This window comes from Macaca thibetana, chromosome 14, assembly GCF_024542745.1.
Source record: "Macaca thibetana thibetana isolate TM-01 chromosome 14, ASM2454274v1, whole genome shotgun sequence".
Classification (NCBI taxonomy): Eukaryota; Metazoa; Chordata; class Mammalia; order Primates; family Cercopithecidae; genus Macaca; species Macaca thibetana.
Window position 1 is genome coordinate 15,403,252 of NC_065591.1, and position 23,220 is coordinate 15,426,471.

General features: G+C 44.7%; 3 protein-coding genes and 1 long non-coding RNA gene across 4 annotated transcripts in view; 3 read left to right on the forward strand and 1 right to left on the reverse strand.

The window, feature by feature from the left end:
* MED19 (mediator complex subunit 19) overlaps positions 1-23,220 on the forward strand; it is a 751,866-nt gene that overhangs the window by 566,900 nt on the left and 161,746 nt on the right. The window lies entirely within an intron of this gene.
* Positions 1-23,220, forward strand: part of UBE2L6 (ubiquitin conjugating enzyme E2 L6) — a 622,645-nt gene that overhangs the window by 274,380 nt on the left and 325,045 nt on the right. The window lies entirely within an intron of this gene.
* LOC126936195 (uncharacterized) lies at positions 12,449-13,013 on the reverse strand. Its single transcript, XR_007719391.1, has 3 exons — positions 12,878-13,013; positions 12,658-12,701; positions 12,449-12,480 (listed from the first exon to the last, which is right to left on the reverse strand). It is a non-coding gene; the product is annotated as an uncharacterized LOC126936195 (long non-coding RNA).
* LOC126936125 (olfactory receptor 5B21-like) lies at positions 18,061-19,020 on the forward strand. Its single transcript, XM_050758574.1, has one exon. The coding sequence runs from the start codon at positions 18,061-18,063 to the stop codon at positions 19,018-19,020; it is 960 nt and encodes a 319-aa protein (XP_050614531.1).

The window sequence follows — 23,220 nt, forward strand, 5'->3', positions numbered from 1 at the left end:
AGCCACATATTTATTCAACCAATAAAAATTTATTGAGCACCACTGTGTATCCTGCTATGTGTTTGGAGCTATCTAGAATACTGAACATGCAAACAGGCCAGGCACAATGGCTTACGCCTGTAATCCCAGCACTTTGGGAGGCCAAGGCAGGCAGATCGCTTGAGGTCAGGAGTTTGAGACCAACCTGGCCAACATGGAAAAACCCCATCTCTACTAAAAATACAAAAATTCGCCAGGTGTGGTGGTACACACCTGTAATCTCAGCTACTGGGATGGCTGAGACAGGAGAATCACTTGAACCCAGGAGGTGGAGGCTGCAATGATCCAAGATCACGCCACTACACTCCAGCCTGAGTGATGGAGTGAGACTCTTTCTCAAAGAAAAGAAAAAAAGGAATATGCAAATACTTCGGTCTCTGCCCTCCATAGAGGCTAAACTGCCACGTTTAGTAATTTTCAAAATAAGCTTAAGGCAGTTTATTATGAAGAACTAAGTGGCATATCCAGTGTGAAAATGCTGTAGGATTTCAGAAGAAAGGAATACTACTTTCAGTTAGGGTGGTCTGGAGAAACGGAAGTTTAAATTAGATATTTAAATACGGGAAAGATAAATCTTGACTGGGAGGAACAACAAGACGACAGGAATTAGAGCAGTGTGTTACATGCAAGGGTCTGACTGGATGAAGCACAGGGGAAATCCACACTGACAGACATGGGAGATAAGACTGATATTTTTTATACAGAGTAGGAGGCAGCTATAACCATGTTTCTGAAAGCTGTTATCCTCGGCATTACAGTCCTGGAGGCTATGACCCAGCCACATTAACATTAGGGGCTATTTATGACTGAAGTAGGAAATGTGAAGTCATCAACCCTGAAAGCCTCATTCCAGCTACTTCCTACATGCAGAACCTTCCTAGGAATGAAGCCTGTGTTGGCAGCAGCGAGCATCATTTGCAGGAAGGTCAGCAATCAGCCAGCTGGAAGGGAAGATGGGGTGGGACGTGGAGGCTTCTGTGAGAGGGTAGACGTAGGTGGAAGGTTGAGGTGACAGACTGTGAGAAGGGTGGAGAAGAGGAGGTGTACCTGAGATATCATTAGGAAGCACAGACATGTTGAGATAAATTTACTTGCAACTTTCTGTCTGCAGCACTCTGCTATTTCAGCACCCTTGTGACTGGACAGCACTTTCCCCCTTTGGTCACTCTGAGTCTATTACGTGATATCTTCTTCCAATTCTACTTCTGATTCACCTTTTCCCTGTTCTTTCCAATGGCCATCTCCACCGCCCTTTACCATCCCCAGCAGGCTGCCTGAATGAATTACTGTCATCTCCTTGGAGATGCCTGCATTTAGCAACCCAAGGAAAACCCAAGGATGCAATCAAATAGGTTGATTTTTTTTCTTTGTTTCCTAGAAGACAAAAGTATATTTGGCAATTTTAGTGAATCTAAATTGCAACCCATAATCAGTATAAGCTATCATTCACTGGGAGCTTAACAGGTGCCAGGCACTATGCTGATCTACATACATACTGTGCGTGCCATTTCTTGTTTGGTTCTCACAACATTCCTTGTGAGGTAGGAATTTTCAGCTCCTCTTTACAGATGAGGAACCTGGCAATCACAGATATTATGTAGCTTATCCAACACTACACCACCAATAAATATCAGAACCAGGATTTATACCTGGTTTAAGTTATTTCCAAGGCCAAAGTGTGGACGACAGGATTTTAGGTGAAACACAAGTTAACAAATTTATTTCAATAGTTACTGTATTAGTCTGTTTTCACACTGCTGTAAAGAACTGCCCAAGACTAGGTAATTTATAAAGGAAAGAGGTTTAATTGACTCATAGTTCAGCATGACTGGCGAGACCTCAGGGAACTTACAATCATGGCAGAAGGCAAAGAGGAAGCAAGGCACCTTCTTCACAAGGCAGCAGGAATGAGAACAAATGCAGGAGAAACTACCAAACACTTATAAAACCATCGGATCTTGGCCAGGTGCAGTGGCTTATTCCTATAATCCCAGTACTTTGGGAGGCCGAGGCTGGTGGATCACCTGAGGTCAGGAGTTCGAGACCAGCATGGCCAACATGGTGAAATCCCCTCTCTATTAAAACCACAAAGATTAGCCAGGCTGGTGCATGCCTGTAGTCCCAGCTACTCGGGAAGCTGAGACAGGAGAATCACTTGAACCCAGGTTGTAGTGAGCATGCCACTGCACTCCAGCCTGGGCAACAGAGTGAGGCTCTGTCAAAAAAAGAAAAAATAGATCTCATGAGAACTCACTCACTCACTCACCATCATGAGAACAGCATGGGGGAAACTGCCCTCATGATTCAATTACCTCCACCTCATCTATCCAGTGGGGATTATTGGGATTACAATTCAAGATGAGATTTTGGGTGGGGACATAGCCAAACCATATCAGTTATACATTATTTTAGTATGCATTAAAGATACAACTGTTGCATTACCTCCATGGATTTTAATGAAATTGGCAGGTCTAGACTTAATTTTTAAATGAGTTGGATTTTTAAAAATATTAAGTAAATATTACAACTATCATGAAAATTTGGCAAAATATATGACTGACTTTTGGAAAACACTGCACTAGGCTAGACTTTGCATATTATTGAGTGATATGTCTGAGAGTTTTCCCAATCCCCAATCTTGCAAAGGCCACTATAGCATATAATTTCTCTATAAAATGGCATAGTCAACAAAAGCACACTGATATGCAAATGCTAGGGGTTTAGCTAAATTGACTCACTAGGAAAGCGACTCATTGCAAACACCAGTGGGGCAGTGCAGGTGGTTCAAATTCATAGCTCAGCAAAATTGCAAGTTTTCTTTCTGAAAAATCTTCAAGGCTAATTTGGTGAGTTCCTAGAGTCCCTTGTAATCATCTCCCACCAAGTACCTATTCCTGCTTCGTCTATATTGATGTCTCCCAACCTGGAATTTTGGAACTCCTGGAGATCCCTAAAGATCATAAGATAGGTATCTTAGGTCTACTATTAATATTTCCAAAAGCTGATGAAAGTAACAATTCAGTAAAGCAACACAGGCTAATTAAAACATCAAGTGTTGCTGTTTATAGTTGGAATAGCATAAACTCTATATAGTAATTCTATTTTTTTTTTTCTTTTTTAGAGACGGAGTCTCGCTCTGTCACCCAGGCTGGAGTGCAGTGGCGGCAATCTCGGCTCACTGCAAGCTCCACCTCCTGGGTTCACGCCATTCTCCTGCCTCAGCCTCCTGAGAAGCTGGGACTACAGGTGCCTGCTACCGCGCCCGGCTAATTTTTGTATTTTTAGTAGAGACAGGGTTTCACCGTGTTAGCCAGGATAGTCTGGATCTCCTGACCTTGTGATCCACCCGCCTCAGCCTCCCAAAGTGCTGGGATTACAAACGTGAGCCACCACACCTGGCCTAGTAATTCTAATTTTTTAATTTTTATTCAAAGCCTGGTTGGCAGTTAGTCTTTAATTTATAAAAATGAGAGCTGCTCAGGTAAGGTGGCTCGTGCCTGTAATCCCAGCACTTTGGGAGGCCAAGACAGGAAGATCACTTGAGACCAAGAGTTCGAGACCAGCCTGGACAACATGGTGAGACCTCATCTCTACAAAAAATGTTTTAAAGTTAGCTGGGCACGGTGATGCATGCCTATAATCTCAGCTACTTGGGAGGCTGAGGTGGGAAGATCGCTTGAAGCCAGGAGTTAGGGGCGGTAGTGAGTTGTGATTGCATCACTATACTACAGCCTGGACAACAAAGCAACACTCTATCTCAACAACAACAAAAAATGAGAGCTGCGTTACATTAATTAGTGTGTTTCAGAGGCAGCCACAATATTTCAGTAGATGAAGTTTACAGAATATACTGCTTTGAGGTGAAAGGAGAGAGCCACTCTTGCAAATGATTCCAGGTTTATTATCCGTTAATGTCTTATTTTGTGCTGCACTTTGCTCTATTTTTTGTATGTACAAAACAGAAAACTATTCAAGTTAAGCTCAAATAAAGAGGAGGTATACTGCAAAGACAGCACAATCTTTCAGATGCTGAGCACATCAGGCTTCCTGGGACCTGGATCTGGCTTTTATCTGGGAGGCTGTCAGGGATGGAGCCTCCATGTGTCTCCTTCTTACTGGAGATGAATGATGTTATATCGCTGATTCTTCTTGTGTGCCTTTCCCTATCTCTTCACTACAGCGTGGCCCCTTCTGCTTAGCCATGATTTCTGCACCCCACGAATGCAGTTTACACATGGTTCTGGTTGCCATGGTGCCAGCCCCTAGCCTGATTGGAATGGGCTTCTGAGTTTAGCCACCACAAGCACATTTGTTCCCCCAGATTCCTGGGAAAGACCAGCGTGGAGATGTCCATTCCTGGTCCAATAAGCCATGCCCAGAGAGGGAGCCATGACATGGTACCCTACACTATATCTAAGCCTAGACTATATCTCAAACTGCAATGAAAGAGCAGTGCCCAGAGAAAGGGGCTATGGACAGGCAGGCATCCCAACACACATTCACTACTTGGCTTTATTTGCAAAAGATATCTAGTCTTCTTGGAAATGGTCACTATATAAATCTTAAAGAGTAATAATTAATATTAACAAGGAACTCATCAGATATTTATTGAGAACCTGTTATGGGTAGCTCTGTGGATGCTACAGTCTGGTTAGGAGAGAAAAGGATAAACACACACGTAAAGGAAAAGCATGTAATTATTGACATAAGCGTGACCCCACCAAAAAGCAAGACAGGAAGTCATCAAAGGGAGGAACCAGAGATCAGAACTGCTTCCCAAGCCCAGAACTTCCCCCTGTCAGCCTATCCTACTGTTTCATCTGGCGCTGACCACCTTTCCTCTCCACCTGTCTTTCCCCTGCATCAATGCAAACCCTACCTCCCTACATCACCCCCCAAAAACTCTTTCCTGATTAAACCAACCAGAAGGAATTTCTCCATTCTCCAACCTTTCTTGGCACTCTGAGCACCTCTTTTAGGGCACTTAAACCTTTCTGCTGTTCATTATATAATCATTGAAGTACATGTAATATCTCTTCTACCAGACTGTAACCTCCTTGATAATAAAAACCATATGATAGTCAAAGGACCTAGGGCGACTCCTTGCACATGGTAGGCATTTAATTAATATCTATCACATTAATTAACGCATTGAATACCTGCACATAAGCATGAATAAGCAAACAGTAGGTGTATGTAGGTAGGATTTGAGCATGTGCTAGAGAGAGGATATTCAAGGTAAGAGAAAGTTTATTATTTATTTATTATTTATGGAGGCAGTCTCACTGTTGCCCAGGCTGGAGTATGGAGTGCGGTGGTGGGATCTCAGCTCACTGCAGCTTCTGCCTCCTGGGTTCAAGCAATTCTCATGCTTCAGCCTCCTGAGTAGCAGAGATTACAGGCATGCACCACCACCCCCGGCTAATTTTTGTATTTTTAGGAAAGACAGGGTTTCTCTACATTGGCCAAGTTGGTCTCGAACTCTTGGCCTCGAGTGATCCACCCACCTCGGCCCCCCAAAGTGCTGGGATTACAGGTGTGAGCCACCGTGCCCAGCCAGATAAGAGGAAGTTTTTGTTTTCCCTTCATAGCGACAGCAGTTTACATATAGACACCAAATTCATCCAGGGCACATTTTTTTGACCCTCACCTCGTATCAGTGGATTAAGTAATCATGCTTGTCTTTCTTACCAATCTAAGCCCACTATTACAGATGCAACAAAAATGTCTACCCTATCTCTCTCGACTGCATCAAACTGCAGAGGCTTGATAAGCCGGTTGCGCTTTCCCAGGCCCTCTGTGGCTAGAAGTGATCATATGATCTACATCCGGCCAGTGAGCTTTAGGAGAAATCAGCCAGCTGGTTCTTGGCTTCTGCAGAAGACATTTCCTGACAAGCCCACCGCCAAACTTCTTGTAAACAAAGAATAAATATTCTTACAGCTTAAGTCACCTTGCTGGAGTTTTCTGTCACTTGTTGCTGGACAAATGTAATAGATCCATCTAACAAATAATTCCATTAATTCAACAAGTTTTTCTTTTAAGCTCCTACTAAAACCTAAGCCCTGTTCTCTTCTCACCTTACACAAAGTTTGCCATCCTCCCACATACTCTATTCTTTTTCCTCTCTTTATCTATTGGGAAATATTGGTCCTTCCTCTCCTCTATTTCACATTTTGTGAGTCCATAAGAAAACACCTGCTTAATTAATTTATTCCAAAATAGAGAAGGAAGGCAATTAGAGTTAACCGATGCTTTACAAACTGACATACCTCTCAGGTGAATCTTTACAACCACACGTTGTGGCATTTTACGCTCATTTTGCAAAGCGAAAACAGGCTAATTGTAACTGAGGTCTTACAATTTGTAAACGTGATGAAGCCAGATTGTCTTTACCTGTTTAATTGCAAAAGCAATGCTCTTAACGACCTCTTTGGGCTCTCTCCCACCTACTCTCACGTCCGTACAAATTGGCTTCTTTGGGCTTATGCTGTTTAAACAATCAACAAAATCCACCTATTCACCTCCGTTTCTATGTCTGTATTTGTCCTTCACAGTCAGCACTCAGTTGTCAGCATCCATGGGAAGACAACAGTTGCACAGATATTCCAAACATAACCCAGTCTCAGAAATGTACAAGGTAACTTGGTTTAACAGCAGATTTTCCTTATAAGTGCTTGTGGAGGCTAACACTAAGAAAAAGTGGAGCTTTCTAAATACTCATCCAAGGATGGCAAAGTAAAAAAGCCCAAGCTGAGAAAGGCAGCCACCTGGTAGAGTTAGAAATGACAGCAGGTGGGGGCCGGGCGCAATGGCTCACACCTGTAAGCCCAGCACTTTGGGAGGCCGAGGTGGGCGGATCACCTGAGGTCAGGAGTTCAAGCCAGCCTGGCCAACATGGTGAAACCCCATCTCTACTAAAAATACAAAAATTAGCCAGGCGTGGTAGCGCATGCCTGTAATCCCAGCTACTCAGGAGGCTGAGGCAGGAGAATCACTTGAATCCAGGAGGCGGAGGTTGCAATGAGCCGAGATCACGCCACTGCACTCCAGCCTGGGCAACAGAGCGAGACTCTGTCTCAAAAAAAAAAAAAAAAAAAAAAATGACATTAGGCGGGGTAGTAGTCCCCATGTGGAGAGTGGGAAGTTAGCCACACAATCATATGCTCAGACCCTGAACTCAGAAATTGACACAGATCAAAAGAAAAGCCATGCTCTTTCGACTTTCTCTAAGGAAATGAGGGAGAAGAGGAGGAAGAAACTAGCAGCAGCTACAATTTACTGAGTATCTGCAATGTGTTCCTAGAGGTTCTCTCACAAGTAGTCTATCATTTAACTCTTACAGCAAGCCTGGAAGTCAGGAACCATTACATCCCCTCTCTTTTTCAACATAAAGTTTATCATTTTAACCATTCAAATATACAATTTACAACTTAAGTATATTGTATACAATATAGATTGTACATAACAATTTAAGTGCATTCACAATATTGTGCAAGCATCAACACTGTCCCTTTTCAGAATCTTTCATCATCTCAAACAGAAACTCTGTACCTATTAAACAATTTTCCATTCCCTCCCTTCTTCCCCCAGCCCCTAGTCTACTTTCTGTATCTATGAATTTGCCTGTTTTAGGTATCTTGTATGTATTTGTCTGTTCTCGCACTTCTATGAAGAAATACATAAGACCAGGTAACGTATCAAGAAAAGAGGTTTAATTTACTTACAGTTCGGAAGGCTGTACAGGTAGCATGGCTGAGAAGGCCTCAGGAAACTTTCAATCATGGCAGAAGGTGAAGGGGAAGCAGGAGGGAGAGAGGTGCTGAAGCAGGAGGAACACAGGTGCCACACGCTTTTTTTTTTCTTTTTTTTTTTTTGACATGGAGTCTCACTCTGTCGCCCAGAGTGCAGTGGCGCTATCTCAGCTCACTGCAACCTCCTCCTCCTGGGTGCAAGCTATTCTCATGCCTCAGCCTCCTGAGTAGCTGGGATTACAGGCAGGCGCCACCACACCCAGCTAATTTTTGTATTTTTAGTAGAGATGGGGTTTCACCATGTTGGCCAGGCTGGTCTTGAACTCCTGACCTCAGGTGATCCACCTGACTCAGCCTCTCAAAATGCTGGGATAACAGGCTGAGCCACCGTGCCTGGCCCTACATAAATATTTAATCAGATAGATAACACATTACAGGTCATTGAAATCCCTATGTATCCTACCTGAGTCCTATGCCTCTCCCTTGCTAGAGAGACAACCATTATCACAAATTTGGCTTGTATCCTTCAGTGTAGAAAAGCATAATTTTCAAAATAAATTAAAACAGTAAGATGTTGGATTGGATATTCCAGTGGTTCTTGTCCTATATGGCAATCAACTGTAAACTTCGGGGCTGTCTTTTCTATAAGACAAATTATTTGCATCTCTACTGAACAAAAATGTGTAAGTTAACATGTAATTTCACTAAATTTGAGGCGTTTAATCAATAGGAAACAGTGAGTCAAATCAAGTATATTCTCCTGAATAACCCTTGGTGGACCTATTAAATCTGTATATATATATATACACATATATATACATATATATAAAATCAAAGTAGCAAAGTACTGAAGCCTCTTGTTAGGGCAAGATAGAAAGCTCTGTGCATTCATTTATGCCAAATTATTGACTAGGCATTGTTTGAGAGGATGATGGGAATATGTGAAGATTTGTAGACTGGATCCAGGAGACACAGGTTACAATTTTGAGTCTAGAACTAATTAGTTGCATGACCCTGGGTAAGTCACTTCTCTTTGAACACCAGCTTTACTTCCTGTTAAGATGAGTACTGAGCTGGGCATGGTAGCTCACATCTATAATTCCAGCAGCCCTGAAAAATTATGTGCATACCACTCCACTTATGAATTTTCTTTTTTCTTTTTTTTTTTTTTTTTTAAGAGTTTCCCTGTGTCACCCAGACTAGAGTGCAGTGGCATAATCTCAGCTCACTGCAACCTCCACCTCCTGGGTTCAAGAGATTCTCTCACCTCAGACTCTCAAGTAACTGGGTCTACAGGTGTGCGCCACCAAGCCCGGTTAATTTTTTTGGATTTTTAGTAGAGATGGTGGTTCGCCATGTTGGTCAGGCTGGTCTCGAACTCCTGGCCTCCAGTGATCCGCCCGCCTTGGCCTCCCAAAGTGCTGGGATTTCAGGCATGAGCCAGTGAGCCCAGCCTCACTTACGAATTTTCTTTAACCCAGTTCCAAACTGAAAAAAAAATTAAGTATAAGGAATTGCAACAAAGTTTTGATTTTTCTATGATGCTTCAATGTTTTTAAAAATTAGCATTAAAGGTTCAAATATATACCAAAGCAGGTAGTATAATAAACTGACTTCCATGTACCTATCACTCAGCCTCAACATTTGTCATTTTATAACCAGTTCTTTATCTTTCCACTCTTTCCAGTCAGGTTATTTTAAAGCAAATTCCAACGTTCTGCCATTTCCTGGTGCTTTTTTAAAAATGTCCAAATAAGTCTTTTTTTTTTTTTTTTTTAATGCCTCTACTTTGCTGGTGCACCAAGCGTGTTCTTGGTCTTCCCATATTCCGGACTCTAGTCCTGCCTCAGGCACTGCTGTACCGTCACATCTCAGCTGAGCCTGCTGGACTGGATGCTCTGTAATTCTCTTTAGCTGGAACAATCCATGATTCACAGAACCATAACCACCCGCACTCCAGTAGCCTCAGCTGAGCTTCTCGAGACGCAGTCTCAGGACAGCAGAGTCAGCTGACACAGGGGTAGGGAGGAACCCATCCTCCCGCCACAAAGCTCAGTCAGAGGGAGAAAAGGAGGAGAGAAGCGACAACTGGAAGATGATCAGTGTGTGTTCGCTCCTGGTAACAAATCCCTTGGCTCCTCCTTATGCCCATCAGCATTTCCTGTGCTTAGAAGTCAGCTTCATTTCTGGAAATATCATTTTTTTTTGTCTTGTTTTTTCCTTGGATTGCAATTTTTTTTTTTTCTTTTTGGACACGGAGTTTCGCTTTTGTTGCCCAGGCTGGAGTGCAATGGCACGATCTCAGATCACCACAACCTCTGCCTCCTGTGTTCAAATGATTCTCCTGCCTCAGCCTCCCGAGTAGCTGGGATTACAGGCATGCGCCACCACACCCAGCTAATTTTGTATTTTCACTAGAGACGGGGTTTCTCCATGTTGGTCAGGCTGGTCTTGAACTCCCAACCTCAGGTGATCTGCCCACCTCGGCATCTCAAAGTGCTGGGAATACAGGTGTGAGCCACCATGCCCGCAGCATTTTTTTAAAATATCATATTTTTTAATTGCTAATATAAATAAACTACCCATTCCACTAACAAGGCCCCTAGTGCCTCCTCCAATGAGTCCCCAGAAGCTCTCCAGGATTCCCAGAGAGCTTCCTGGCAGGGCCCCAGAGTGCCTGCCCTAGTGTGCTTCCAGCTGTCCTCAGTGCTCCGTTACTGCCGGGACCAGACTTGGGCAACAGTAATGAAAGTTTATGACACGAAAAGGGACTTACCTCTAACCCTGGCCCTAACCCTAGACCACGCCCAGCTCTTCACCAACCTCTGAACTCAGTGTCCCCAATTTGTTTGATCAGTATTGAGGCCCACAACAGATGCTCGATGTTCAGCAAAGGCCCCTTGGGTCATTTAGTCAAAAACTGCATCAACTGTCCTCCAGGTTCCTGTAAGCTCCCAAGGGACAAGATGACTTTCCCTCGTTCAGACTTCAGAATCCAAGGAGGAGGTAGAAGTCTCCTACCTGCTCATGCTGAGCCTTTCTACTGCCAAGAATGGAATGACAATGGCCGGGCATCACGACTCAAGCCTGTAATCCCAGCACTTCGGGAGAATGAGGCAGGGGAATAGCTTCAGCCCAGGAGTTTGAAACCAGCCTGGGGGGCAACATAGGGAGATCCCGTCTAAAAAAATAAAAAAATAGAATGGCAAACTCCATCTCCTCAAGGAGATCCTAACCCCCCCTAACCCCCCTGTGCCTCAAGACCAAAACAAATGCCCAAAATCTAGAGGGAGGGATAATCTCTTCTTCCCCGAGGCCTGAACCTCCCAGGTAGGGAGGTGGTGTGTTTCAAGGACCTCCCAGAGCTCTAAGCCTCCAGGGCCACCAGGGATCAAGAGGAGATGGAGCCAGCTTTATAAGCTCTGGGCAAGACCAAGATACATCCGTAGCTTCAGTCCCGAATGCCACGTTCTGTTTGCCTGAGCTGTGTGTCTTATCGAGTCTGAATGTGTGGCTACCCCAGGAACAGCTTTAGAGAGGAGAAACTGAAGATACAGGCTGGAGTGGAAGGGAGTCCCAGTACTACCCCCCACGTGGCTGGCCTGAGAGGATCTTGAGTTCCCCCCCTCCTGAGGTATATCGGGCTGAGGAGCACCATCTGCTAAGGTTGGTATTTTTCTATCGCAAATTTTACTGAGTTTCACCAGAGCTGATTCAGAAGGCTGAGGTTGCCTGTTCTCTTCCTCTTCCCTTCCCCCAAAATCCACACCCACCCCATCCCTTACTCTGTCAGCCTTGAGGCATTTCCTGAGATCCCATGGTATTCAAGGGTCTTGAGCAATGTTTTCCAGCTCCCCATTCATCAGGTACGCATAATCTCACTTGGTGAAAGTTAGTATATATCAAGTACCTACCCTGTTTCCAGAAGTGTGTTGAGTACCACGTTGACACACATTGTCTTCCAATCCTCACAGAAACTGAGGTTCAAAGAGGTTAAGTAACTCTGCCAAGTTTCCTGACCCCTTCCAATGCACCCTTTGCCTGGTAAATGTTTACTGAGGTTAATTCCCAGTTCCAGGTTATCGCACTTCCCCGTCTCCTCCCCCTAGCAACACCTTTCTCATTCCTCAAGGTTCAGCCCCATGCCTCCTGGTCCTGAAGCCGCCCCAGAGCACCCCAAGCTGCAATCACCCTTCCCTCAATGGGTTCGTGCTGCAGAGTGCGCTCCACCCAACTTCACTCGTTTTCGTGGGAGCAAGTGTCTCCTAACAAAATTTTAAGATCTTAAATGGTCACAGCTGTGTCTCATGCCGTTGTTTACTTTGAACAACTATGATGGTTTAAACCCTTTGAACAACCATAATTGTTTAAACGCTTTTGAACAATTGCAATTTTTCAAATATTTTCAGATTATAGTCGTTGTTCAAATCGTCACTGACAGCTTGTGATATAGCTTAAAACAGCCTCTGCTCTCAGAGGTTATCATATGATAGGGAAGCAAAACAACACCATGCAGGAGGGAAGACAGACTTCGAAACATGGACAGACCCTGCTACACAATTCTAAACACGTGTGTGAGTAAAAACCCACTGCCAGATGACAACAGCACACAAAACGAGGATTCACTGGGGAAAGGGAAGTCTTACTGGAGGGATTGAGGGATGGCGTTGCAGGATTATAGAGGAAGCTGGGAGGGTTGATCGAGGAGACCTGGAGGGATAATAGAGGAAACCTGGAGGGATGATAGAGGAAACCTGGAGAGATGATAGAGGAAACGTGGAGGGATGATAGAGGAAACGTGGAGGGATGATAGAGGACACGTGGAGGGATGATAGAGGACACGTGGAGGGATGATAGAGGAGACCTGGAGGGATGATAGAGGAGACCTGGAGGGATGATAGAGGAGACCTGGAGGGATGATAGAGGAAACGTGGAGGGATGATAGAGGAAACCTGGAGAGATGATAGAGGAAACCTGGAGAGATGATAGAGGAAACGTGGAGGGATGATAGAGGAAACGTGGAGGGATGATAGAGGAAACGTGGAGGGATGATAGAGGAAACGTGGAGGGATGATAGAGGAAACCTGGAGGGATGATAGAGGAGACCTGGAGGGATGATAGAGGAGACCTGGAGGGATGATAGAGGAGACCTGGAGGGATGATAGAGGAAACCTGGAAATACTCTACACTTGAGAACCTCAAAGTACACCTGGAAGGCTGTTGCCAAGGTCACAACAATTGAGAATTATTGATAGGTGTGCCTCTGAAGGAATCAAATGGCCATCTGGGAGTTGAGATGGGAGCAGTGGAGGATTAGGAGGGAATGCAGTCCTGGGCCATGGGAAGACGGTGGAAGAGAGGGATTGGGAAAGTAAACAAGAAACTTTATTTGCTGGATTCCAGGAACTCAGCCTAAAAATATATGGCTGGGTGTGGTGGCTCACGCCTGTTATACCAGCACTTTGGGATGCCAAGGTGGGAGGATCACTGGATATCAGGAATTCAAGACCAGACTGACCAACATGGTGAAACCCTGTCTCTACTACAAATACAAAAATTAGCCAGGCATAGTGGCGGGTGCCCGTAATTCCAGCTACTCAGGAGGCTGAGGCGGAAGAATTGCTTGAACCCGGGAGGCAGAGGTTGCAGTGAGCCAAGATCATGCCACTGCACTCTAGTCTGGGTGACAGAGTGAGACTGTCTCAAAAAAAATTTTTTTTAAATAATAATAATGCTGAGTATGACTTTGTGAATGTGTGTGTCTAAGGAACTGGGCTGTCATCCTATCAGAGAAAAATGAAAGCAGTAATATTCATTGTAGATCAGAGACTCATGGACATTTAGATTTGAACAGAAGGAAACCCCTAAGAAAGGTAGAAAAGAATAAGTGTAAATGATTCACGGGGCATCTGGGTGGAGAAACTGGGGCACAGGCCAGGAGGCTGACTGTGCTAGGTTGAACGTCAAACCTGAATCATGGATAGGATTCTGTCACACCACCAGGACCCTGACTTTCGAGATCACATATTCTGACCTTTCCAGTAAATAGAAGGCCATTCTGTGAAGGGCCTGGAATGTTTCCTGAATTCTCCTACGGTCACATAATCACAAGCCCATCTCTGGGAGAGAGGGAGGAGAGGCAGCAAGGGCGGAGGCAAGGTCCTGGAGGTTTCAGTAGCTGGCTAGTTCTTCTAAGGCCACAGTCTTCAAACGAGGGTTGGTAGCCCTGAGGGTAAGTGAAGACTCTTCAAAGGGTTCACAAGCAAGACCATCTCAAGGGCACCAGTTTCCAGAACCTCGATGTCCATATCTATGCTTTCCTAAAACTGACAGGCTTGAGAACACCCCTGTGATGAGAATGCTGGACTCTCTCAACTCCCCCTTCACGATTGCCCTTCTCCCACTTTTGAAAAGAAATGCATGCTTTTTTTTTCTTTCTTTTTTTCTTTTTTGAGATGGAGTCTTGCTCTGTCACCCAGGCTGGAGAGCAGTGGCTTGATCTCAGCTCACTACAAACTTCACCTCCCGGGTTCAAGTGATTCTCCTGCCTCAGCCTCCTGAGTAGCTGGGATTATAGGCGCACACCACCATGCCCAGCTAATTTTTGTATTTTTTGTAGAAACAGGGTTTCACTATGTTGGCCTGGCTGATCTCCAACTCCTGACCTCAAGCTGTCCATCAGCCTTGGCCTCTCAAAGTGCTGGGATTACAGGCATGAGCCACCACACCCAGCCGAGAAATACATGCTTCTAACGCATGCTGAATCTTATGAGAAGGCATCTCACCAGCATATACAAACTTCCAGAATACCACACGAAGATATAATTTGATAACTAAGTATTGAAAAAATAAATAGAGATGCTGCTTAGTCTGGAGGCTGTTAGCTAGGCTTGTTCTCTCCCTTCGAATCAGAGGCTTCTGCTGCAGACATGCCCCACCAGACCCTCAGTCAGACCAAGAAGCACCTGAGTTTGATATCCTGCTTCGTATTTACTGGAGCTGGGAATACTGGAGCAGCATGGTATGCCTTGTGTCTGGCGTTTTCAGTCTAGATGTTAGTTGGGCCAGAAAGAATAACCCAGAACCCCGGAACAAACTGAGTCCCAATGATCAATACAAGTCCTACTCAGTGAATGTGGATTACAGCAAACCGAGAAAGAAGGCCCAGATTTCTAAATGAAATGCTTCACTGTAAAGCTGCTTAGAATTAGGATCTTCTAGATGCCATCCACACACTTTTCCTTTTAACCGGGAAATAGTTCTCCTCCACAAACATGAAATCATGTTGGTGTACTGCGTTGGACATTACACTGATTAATAAATAACTGAGATGTGAAAAAAAAGAAAAAGCAACTAACTTTAGAACGCCTATAAAATCCCTTTTTTGGCTTCTTGTAGAAGGAGCCTTATACTTAACTTAGTGTTTGATATAGTTTGGATGTTTGTCCCCACCAAATCTCATGTTGAAATGTGGTGCCCGGTGTTGGAAGTGGAGGCTAGTGGCAGGTGTTTGGGTCATAGGGGCGGATCCCTCACGAATGTCCTGGTGCCATCCCCACGGTTAATGAGTGAGTTCCTGCTCTGTTAGTTCATACAAGAGCTGGTTGTTTAAAGGAGCCTGGCACCTCTCCCCATTCTCTCTTGCTCGCTTTCTTGCTGTGTAACACACCTGCTCCCCCTTCCCCTTCCTCCATGAGTACAAGCTTCCTGAAGTCCTGACCGGAACAGATGCCGGGGCTATGCTTTTCAACCTACAGAATCGTGAGCCAAATAAACCACTTTTGTTTATAAATTACCTAGTCTCAGATATTCCTTTATAGCAACACAAAATAGACTCACAGAAAATTGGTACTGAGAAGTAGAGTGCTGCTATAACAAGATACCTGAAAATATGGAAGTGGCTTTGGAACTGGGTAATGAGCAGAGGCTAGAAGAGTTGGCAGGGCTCAGAAGAAGACAGGAAGATGAGGGAGAGTTTGGAACTTCTTAGAGACTGGTTAATGGTTGTGATCAAAATGCTAATAGAAATATGGACAGTAAAGGCCAGACTGACGAGGTCTCAAAGGGAAATGAGAAATTTATTGGAAACCGCAGTAAAGGTCACCCTTGTTATGCCTTTGCAAAGAGCTTGGCTGCCTTGTGTTCATGCCCTAGAGATTTGTGGAAGGTTGAATTTAAGAATGATGACCTAGGGAACTGGGTGCAGTGGCTCACATCTGTAATCCCAGCACTTTGGGAGGCCAAGGCAGGAGGATTGCTTGAGCCCAAGAGTTTGAGAATAGCCTGGGTAACATAGTGAGACCCTGTCTCTAGAGAAAATTTAAAACTTAGCCAGGCAAGGTGGCACATGCCTATAGTCCCAACAACTTAGGAGGCTGAGGTGGGAGGATCTCTTGAGCCTAGGAGGTCGAGGCTGCAGTGAGCCATGATCAGTGCCACTGCAATCCAGCCTGAGTAACAGAGTGAGACCCTGTCTCAAAGAAAAAGAAAAATGACGATGACTTAGGGTATCAGGTGGAAAAAATTTCTAAGTAGCAAAGCATTCAAGATGTGGAGTGACTGCTTCTAAAAACCTATGATCACGTACAGGGGCAAAGGAATGACTTAAATCTGAAACTTACTGAAAGGTTAGCACAGTGTACCAATTTGGAGAATCACAACCTGGCCATGTGGCAGAGAAGAAAAAAGCATTTTCAGGAGAATCCAAGAGGGCTGTGGAGCAACCATTTGCTAGAGAGATTTGCATGAGTACAAGGGAGGCAGGTGCTCATATCCAAGGCAATGGGAAAATGGCTTCTAAGCCATTTCAGAAATCTCTGAGGCAGCATCTTCTATCGCAGGCCCAGAGGCCTGGAGGGGTGGGGGGAATGGTTTCAGGAGCAAGGCCCTAGTCCACGCTGCCCTGCTCAGCCTCAGGACACTGCTCCCCTAATCCCAGATGCTGCAGCTACAGCTGTGTTTCAAAGGGCCCCAGGTTCAGCTCAGGCCACCATTCTAGAGAGCACAAGCCATAAGCCTTGGTGGTTTCCATGTGGTGTTAAGCCTGCAGGTGTGCAGAGTGCAAGAGTGAAAGAGGCTTGGAAGCTTCTATCTAGATTTCAAAGGATGTATGGAAAAGCCTAGGTGCCCAGGCAGATGCCTCCTGCAGGGCAGTTCCCCCACAGAGAGCCTTTACTAGGGCAGTACTGAGGGGAAAGATGGTGGTGGAGCCCCCATACAAAGTCCCCACCAGGGCACTGCCCAGTGGAGCTGCAGGAACAGAGCCACTGCCCTCCAGATCCCAGGATGAGCCACTAGCAGCTTGCAAATCCAGCATGGAAAAGCCATTTTAACCCATGACAGCAGCCATGTGGGCCACACCCAGCAAAGCCACAGAGGTAGAGCTTTCCAAGGCCTTGGGAGCCCACCCCTTTCACCAGTGTGCCCAGGATGCAGGACATGGAGTCAAGGATGACTGTGGAGTTTTAAGATTTAATGTCTGCCTTGCTGGGTTTTGGACTTGTGTGAGGCCTGTTGCCCCTTTCTTTTGACCAATTTCTCCCTCGTGTAATGAAATGTTTACCCAGTGCCTGTACCACTAATGTATCTTAGAAGTAAGTAGCATATTTTTTTATTTTACAGGCTCATAGGTGGAAGGAACTTGCCTGGAGTCTCCGATGAGACTTTAGACTTTGGACTTTTCAGCTGATGCTGGTACAAGTTAAGACTTTGGGGGACTATAGGGAAGGCATGACTGTTTTGCAAGGGGAAAAGAACATGAGATTTGGGGGGCCAGGGGAAGAATGCTATAGTTTAGATGTTTATCCCCTCCACGTCTCCCCAGTGTTGGAGGTGAGGCCTGGTGGGAGGTATTTGGGTCATGGGGGAAGATCCCTCGTGAATGTCGTACTGCCCTCTCCATGGTAATGAGTGTATTCTTGCTCTGTTAGTTCACGCAAGAGCTGGTTGTTTAAAGGAGGCTGGCACCTCCTGCCCTCTCTTGTGCTCCCTTTCTCGCCATGTGACAGGCCTGCTCCCCCTTCACCTTCTATCACGAGTAAAAGCCTCCTGAGTTCCTGACCAGAACAGATGTTGGTGCCAGGCTTGCACAGCCTGCAGAACCAGGAGACAAAGAAATCTGTCTTCTTTATAAATTACCCAGTTTCAGATATTCCTTAATAACAACACAAAACAGATTAAAACAGTGTTCTTCCTCATTGTGCCTTGCACAGAAGTAGATATGCTCAAGTAATACTGTTTGAGTGATTGCCAGTTGTAAACTCTGCAGATGACACCTGGAGAACTAGCCCTTGCCAGTGGTAACCACACCCCAGTCACCAAGTTCATCTTGCAGGGATTCTCCAATTATCCAGACCTCCAGGAGCTTCTCTTCGGAGCCATCCTGCTCATCTATGCCATAACAGTGGTGGGCAACTTGGGAATGATGGCACTCATCTTCACAGACTCCCATCTCCAAAGCCCAATGTATTTCTTCCTCGGGGTCCTCTCTTTTCTTGATATTTGTTACTCTTCTGTGGTCACACCTAAGCTCTTGGTCAACTTCCTGGTCTCTGACAAGTCCATCTCTTTTGAGGGCTGTGTGGTCCAGCTCGCCTTCTTTGTAGTGCATGTGACAGCTGAGAGCTTCCTGCTGGCCTCCATGGCCTATGATCGCTTCATGGCCATCTGCCAACCCCTCCATTATGGTTCCATCATGACCAGCGGGACCTGTCTCCTGCTGGTAGCTGCTTCCTATGCATTCGGTGGAGCCAACTCTGCTATCCAGACTGGAAATGTCTTTGCCCTGCCTTTCTGTGGGCCCAACCAGCTAACACACTACTACTGTGACGTACCACCCCTTCTCCACCTAGCTTGTGCCAACACAGCCACAGCAAGAGTGGTCCTCTATGTCTTTTCTGCTCTGGTCACCCTTCTGCCAGCTGCAATCATTCTCACCTCCTACTGCTTGGTCTTGGTGGCCATTGGGAGGATGCGCTCAGTAGCAGGGAGGGAGAAGGCCCTCTCCACTTGTGCCTCCCACTTTCTGGCCATTGCTATTTTCTATGGCACCGTGGTTTTCACCTACGTTCAGCCCCATGGATCTACTAACAATACCAATGGCCAAGTAGTGTCTGTCTTCTACACCATCATAATTCCCATGCTCAATCCCTTCATCTATAGCCTCCGCAACAAGGAGGTGAAGGGCGCCCTGCAGAGGAAGCTTCAGGTCAACATCTTTCCCGGCTGAGCCCTGCAAAGTGATTTGTTGGAATGAGGAAGGTGTAACATCTTCCAAAACACACTGTGAATTAACCTAACCAACCAAGAGCAGCCCTGGTTTTGGAGGAGATAGAAAAAGTAAACAAGAAACAGCGAATATATCTTGTACAGACCATTACAGTTTATAAGGCAGCTTTTTACCCATTATCATATCAAATTCTCACCACCGTATTGTGAGGCACCCTTTGTTACGATGATCCCATTTTACAAATGAAAGATACATGACTCAGAAAAAAATTAATTAATTACCTAAAGTCATGCCATGAGTGAGAGGATGAGTATCTAAAATCAGGAATTTCACATCACAACCAGAGATAGTTCAAGTACACCACAACCACAGTTCAGTCTCTACTGGCAGCTTATTGTAACTTCCAGGAAACATCAGATAAGGTGCAATACAGTCATTTCTGTTTTGCCACTGATTTAGTGAACTGGGAATGGGCAACAAGTGACTTAGTTCTTTTTTCCTGCTCTAAAAAGAGAGATAACCAGGATAGAGGTGTCCTTATTTCTTATTGCAACCACATTTTGCTGAACTGTTCCATGATAACCTCAGGATCCAGAGTGATCTTTTTTTGTATGTCTGTATCTTGGCCAGATGTGTGTGTGCATGTGGCTCATAATTCTCAAGGGTTTGGTTGCAGGGGGATGTGTATGATGATTAGGCAGTTACATCATTACATTAGATACTGTGCTTTGAGAAACTGATTTTTTTAATATTTATATTCGGCCTATCTTTTTTTTTTTTTTTTTTTTTTTTTTTTTTGAGATGGAGTCTGGCTCTGTCACCCAGACTGGAGTGCAGTGGCCGGATCTCGGCTCACTGCAAGCTCCGCCTCCCGGGTTTACGCCATTCTCCTGCCTCAGCCTCCCAAGTAGCTGGGACTACAGGCACCCGCCACCTCGCCCGGCTAGTTTTTTTGTATTTTTTAGTAGAGATGGGGTTTCACCGTGTTAGCCAGGATGGTCTCGATCTCCTGACTTCGTGATCTGCCCGTCTCAGCCTCCCAAAGTGCCAGGATTACAGGCTTGAGCCACTGTGCCCGGCCTCGGCCTATCTTTAAGTGTACATGTCATATGGTGAGCATATGTGTTTTATAGAATCACACCAATGATGAAGCTGAACTTGAAGACCTAATTCAGGGTTGAGCACTGGATTAGAAAGCATACTCTTAAACCAATGCAAAGTCCTAATCTGAATGGAGTTGGTTTCAGCCTGAGATTTTTGGATTATTAAAAAGTTTGTTTTTCAGATATGCTTCAAGGCAATTATTCTAAATACAGAAAATCTTACTATACACATAAGTCTATCATAGCATCATACGTGAAAATGAAAAATTGGTAATGACCTAAATGTTCAAAAGAGAAAAAGGATTAAATGACTTATTTCCTAGATGTATTTTAACATCAACCATTACAAATTATGCTTGTGAAGACTATGTAATAACATGGAAAACAGCAGGCCAGAACATCTAGAGTGCAATCGCAGTAATCAAACAGAAACAAGAAGCCTAAAACACACAAAAATGTAAATTATAGTTTTAGAGGAGGAAAAATGTTTTTCTATTTTTCTCAAACATTTTCCAAAACTTTTTTAATGAGTTTTTTGTTTTGTTTTGTTTTGTTTTGTTTTTGAGATGGAGTTTTGCTCTTTTTGCCCAGGCTGGAGTGCAACAGCGTGATCTCAGTTCACTACAGCCTCCGCCTCCTAGGTTCAAGTGATTCTCCTGCGTCAGCCTCCCGAGTAGCTGAGATTACAGGTGCACGCCACCACACCCGGCTAATTTTGTACTTTTAGTAGAGATGGGGTTTCACCATGTTGGCCAGGCTAGTCTTGAATTCCTGGCCTCAAGTGATCCACCCACCTCGGCCTCCCAAAGTGCTGGGATTACAGGCATAAGCCATGGTGCCCAGCCTAATAAGCATGTTTAATTTTGATACCTTATTCTTGTTACTAGTGGTGAATCCATACAGGTCTGTAGCAAATTCAATCCTTGCCTCCTTGGAGGGAAAGAATTCAGCTGAGGGGCAGATGTAGGTTTAAGGAACAGGAAGAGACTGAGGTAAGTTTTAGAGCAAGAGTGAAACTTTATGAAAAACTTATGGAGCAGGAATGAAAGGAAGTAAACTTCAAAGAGGGCCAAGTGGGCAACTTGAGAGATCCAAGTGCCTTGATCAACTCTCGACTTGGGGTTTTATACACTGGCATGGTTCTGGGTCTTCTTTCCTCCTCTGATTCTTCCCTTGGGGTGGGTTGTGCACATGCGCAGTGGCCTGCCAGCACTTGGGAGGGGCCACATGCGCAGTGTGTTTACTGAAGTTGTAGGCATCTTCACTTGAGGCATTTGTCCCTTGCCAGTTAAGTGTTCCTAGAAGAAGACCACACAGCAGTTAAACTTCACCATTTTGCCTCTTAGCACGCATGCATGAGCCCACTCGCCCCACTCCTGAGATCTTACCGGGAAGCCATTGGTCATTAGCTTCAGGTGTTTTTTGGGGGGTGGGGGTTTAGGTTGTTTTGTTTTGTTTTGAGATGGAGTCTCACTCTGTCACCCAGGCTGGAGTGCAGTGGCACAATCTCGGCTCACTGCAACCTCCACCTCCTGGGTTCAAGCGTTTCTCTTGCCTCAGCCTCCTGAGTAGCTGGGATTACAAGTGCACACCACCACACCTAGCTAATTTTTGTATTTTCAGTAGACAATGTGTTTCGCCATGTTGGCCAGACTGATCTCAGACTCCTGACCTCAAATGATCCACCCACCTTGGCCTCGCAAAATGTTGGGACTACAGGTGTGAACCACTGCTCCTGGCCCAGGTGTTTTCTGTCTATTGGAAGACTCTCTCTCCCTGGCATTGGCTGCAACCAGTTATTACTTTAGAGAGACAGTTTAACAACCCCCCGACCATCACTTGATGGTTGCCTGACATTCCTGGAGGGGCAACCTGTCTTGCCCTGATCATGTCTGCCTAACTACCTACCTACCTACTACCTACATTCTAAAAACGAACAATTTAAAAATCCCTTCCAGGAGGCTGAGTGTGAAAATTTCTCATTTTTGTCTTCTTTCATTCAGCAAATCTTTGCTAAGTTCCTCCTATGCTCCACCTACTTTTAACTTATAAACTAAATTTTTAGTACATTCAGTTGAAGTCAGGACTAGAATCTTATGGTAAAGAGATTTAGTAAAAATTAATCTAATTCATTCATCTGGGAAAATATTTACACGGCAATTAGGTGTAACACAATGTGGTAGGCCCTAGCTCGACAGTCAGAACATCTATTAGGCAGATTGCTTATGCCATAGTAACAAACAAACCCCAATGTCAGTGACTTCATACCACAAAGCTTTTCACCTATGCTAAATTTGAGACACATCAGGTGACTCCATATCTGAGCCCCTCTCCTGTTGCAGTCCTGCCATCTCACCCTTTGCCCTCCAAGATCTTAATGGTGGAGGAAATGATCAAGGTCACACAGCATTTTTAAGCATCTGGCCTGAAGTTGGCTCACATCATTTTGACCCATGTACCATTGGCTTGAAACCAGTCTTATGGCTGATATATGGCAAAGGAGGCTGGGAAATGCAGTCCTTTTTGCACCCAGAGGAAGAAAAAGAAATGAGATTTAGTAAACACATAGCTTTGTGTGTCACTGGCTAACTGGACATTTGATTAGACCATCATCTGTAAGAAGTACTAAAACATCACTGGAAAAAATCAGAAATAAGGTACTGACTGGTTAACTCATGTTTCTACATAACTGAGGTAGACTGTTTCCTTGAGTGGACATTTTTAAACACTCCTTGCCTGGACTGACCTATCTCTTTTCAGCATTTTTTAAATCAATGCCCAAGTTGCATGGTGCCACTACAAGCAGTAAAACTAATGATGAGACCAGTCATTTGATGGCTGCCTGAAGCTGGGGGTCACAGTTACCTCCTTGAATTCTAAAACTAAATAATGTACAACATAGTGGTGTCTACTAAGAGTGATTTTATCTAAGTTTAACCCCATAATCTATCACCCAAGAAGTGGTACACGCACAAACACATTTTCTCATGAAGAAAGAAGAAACTACAAAACAAAAACGCATTGGAAAACATGAAAGTCACATAAAAATACAAAAGTTGAATGTGCATATCATGTGGCTCAACTGTACAATTTTAAC

What these genes read in the sequence shown, in the direction of transcription:
- LOC126936125 (XM_050758574.1), top strand. Translation starts at nt 18,061, where the DNA reads ATGACACCTGGAGAACTAGCCCTTGCCAGTGGTAACCACACCCCAGTC.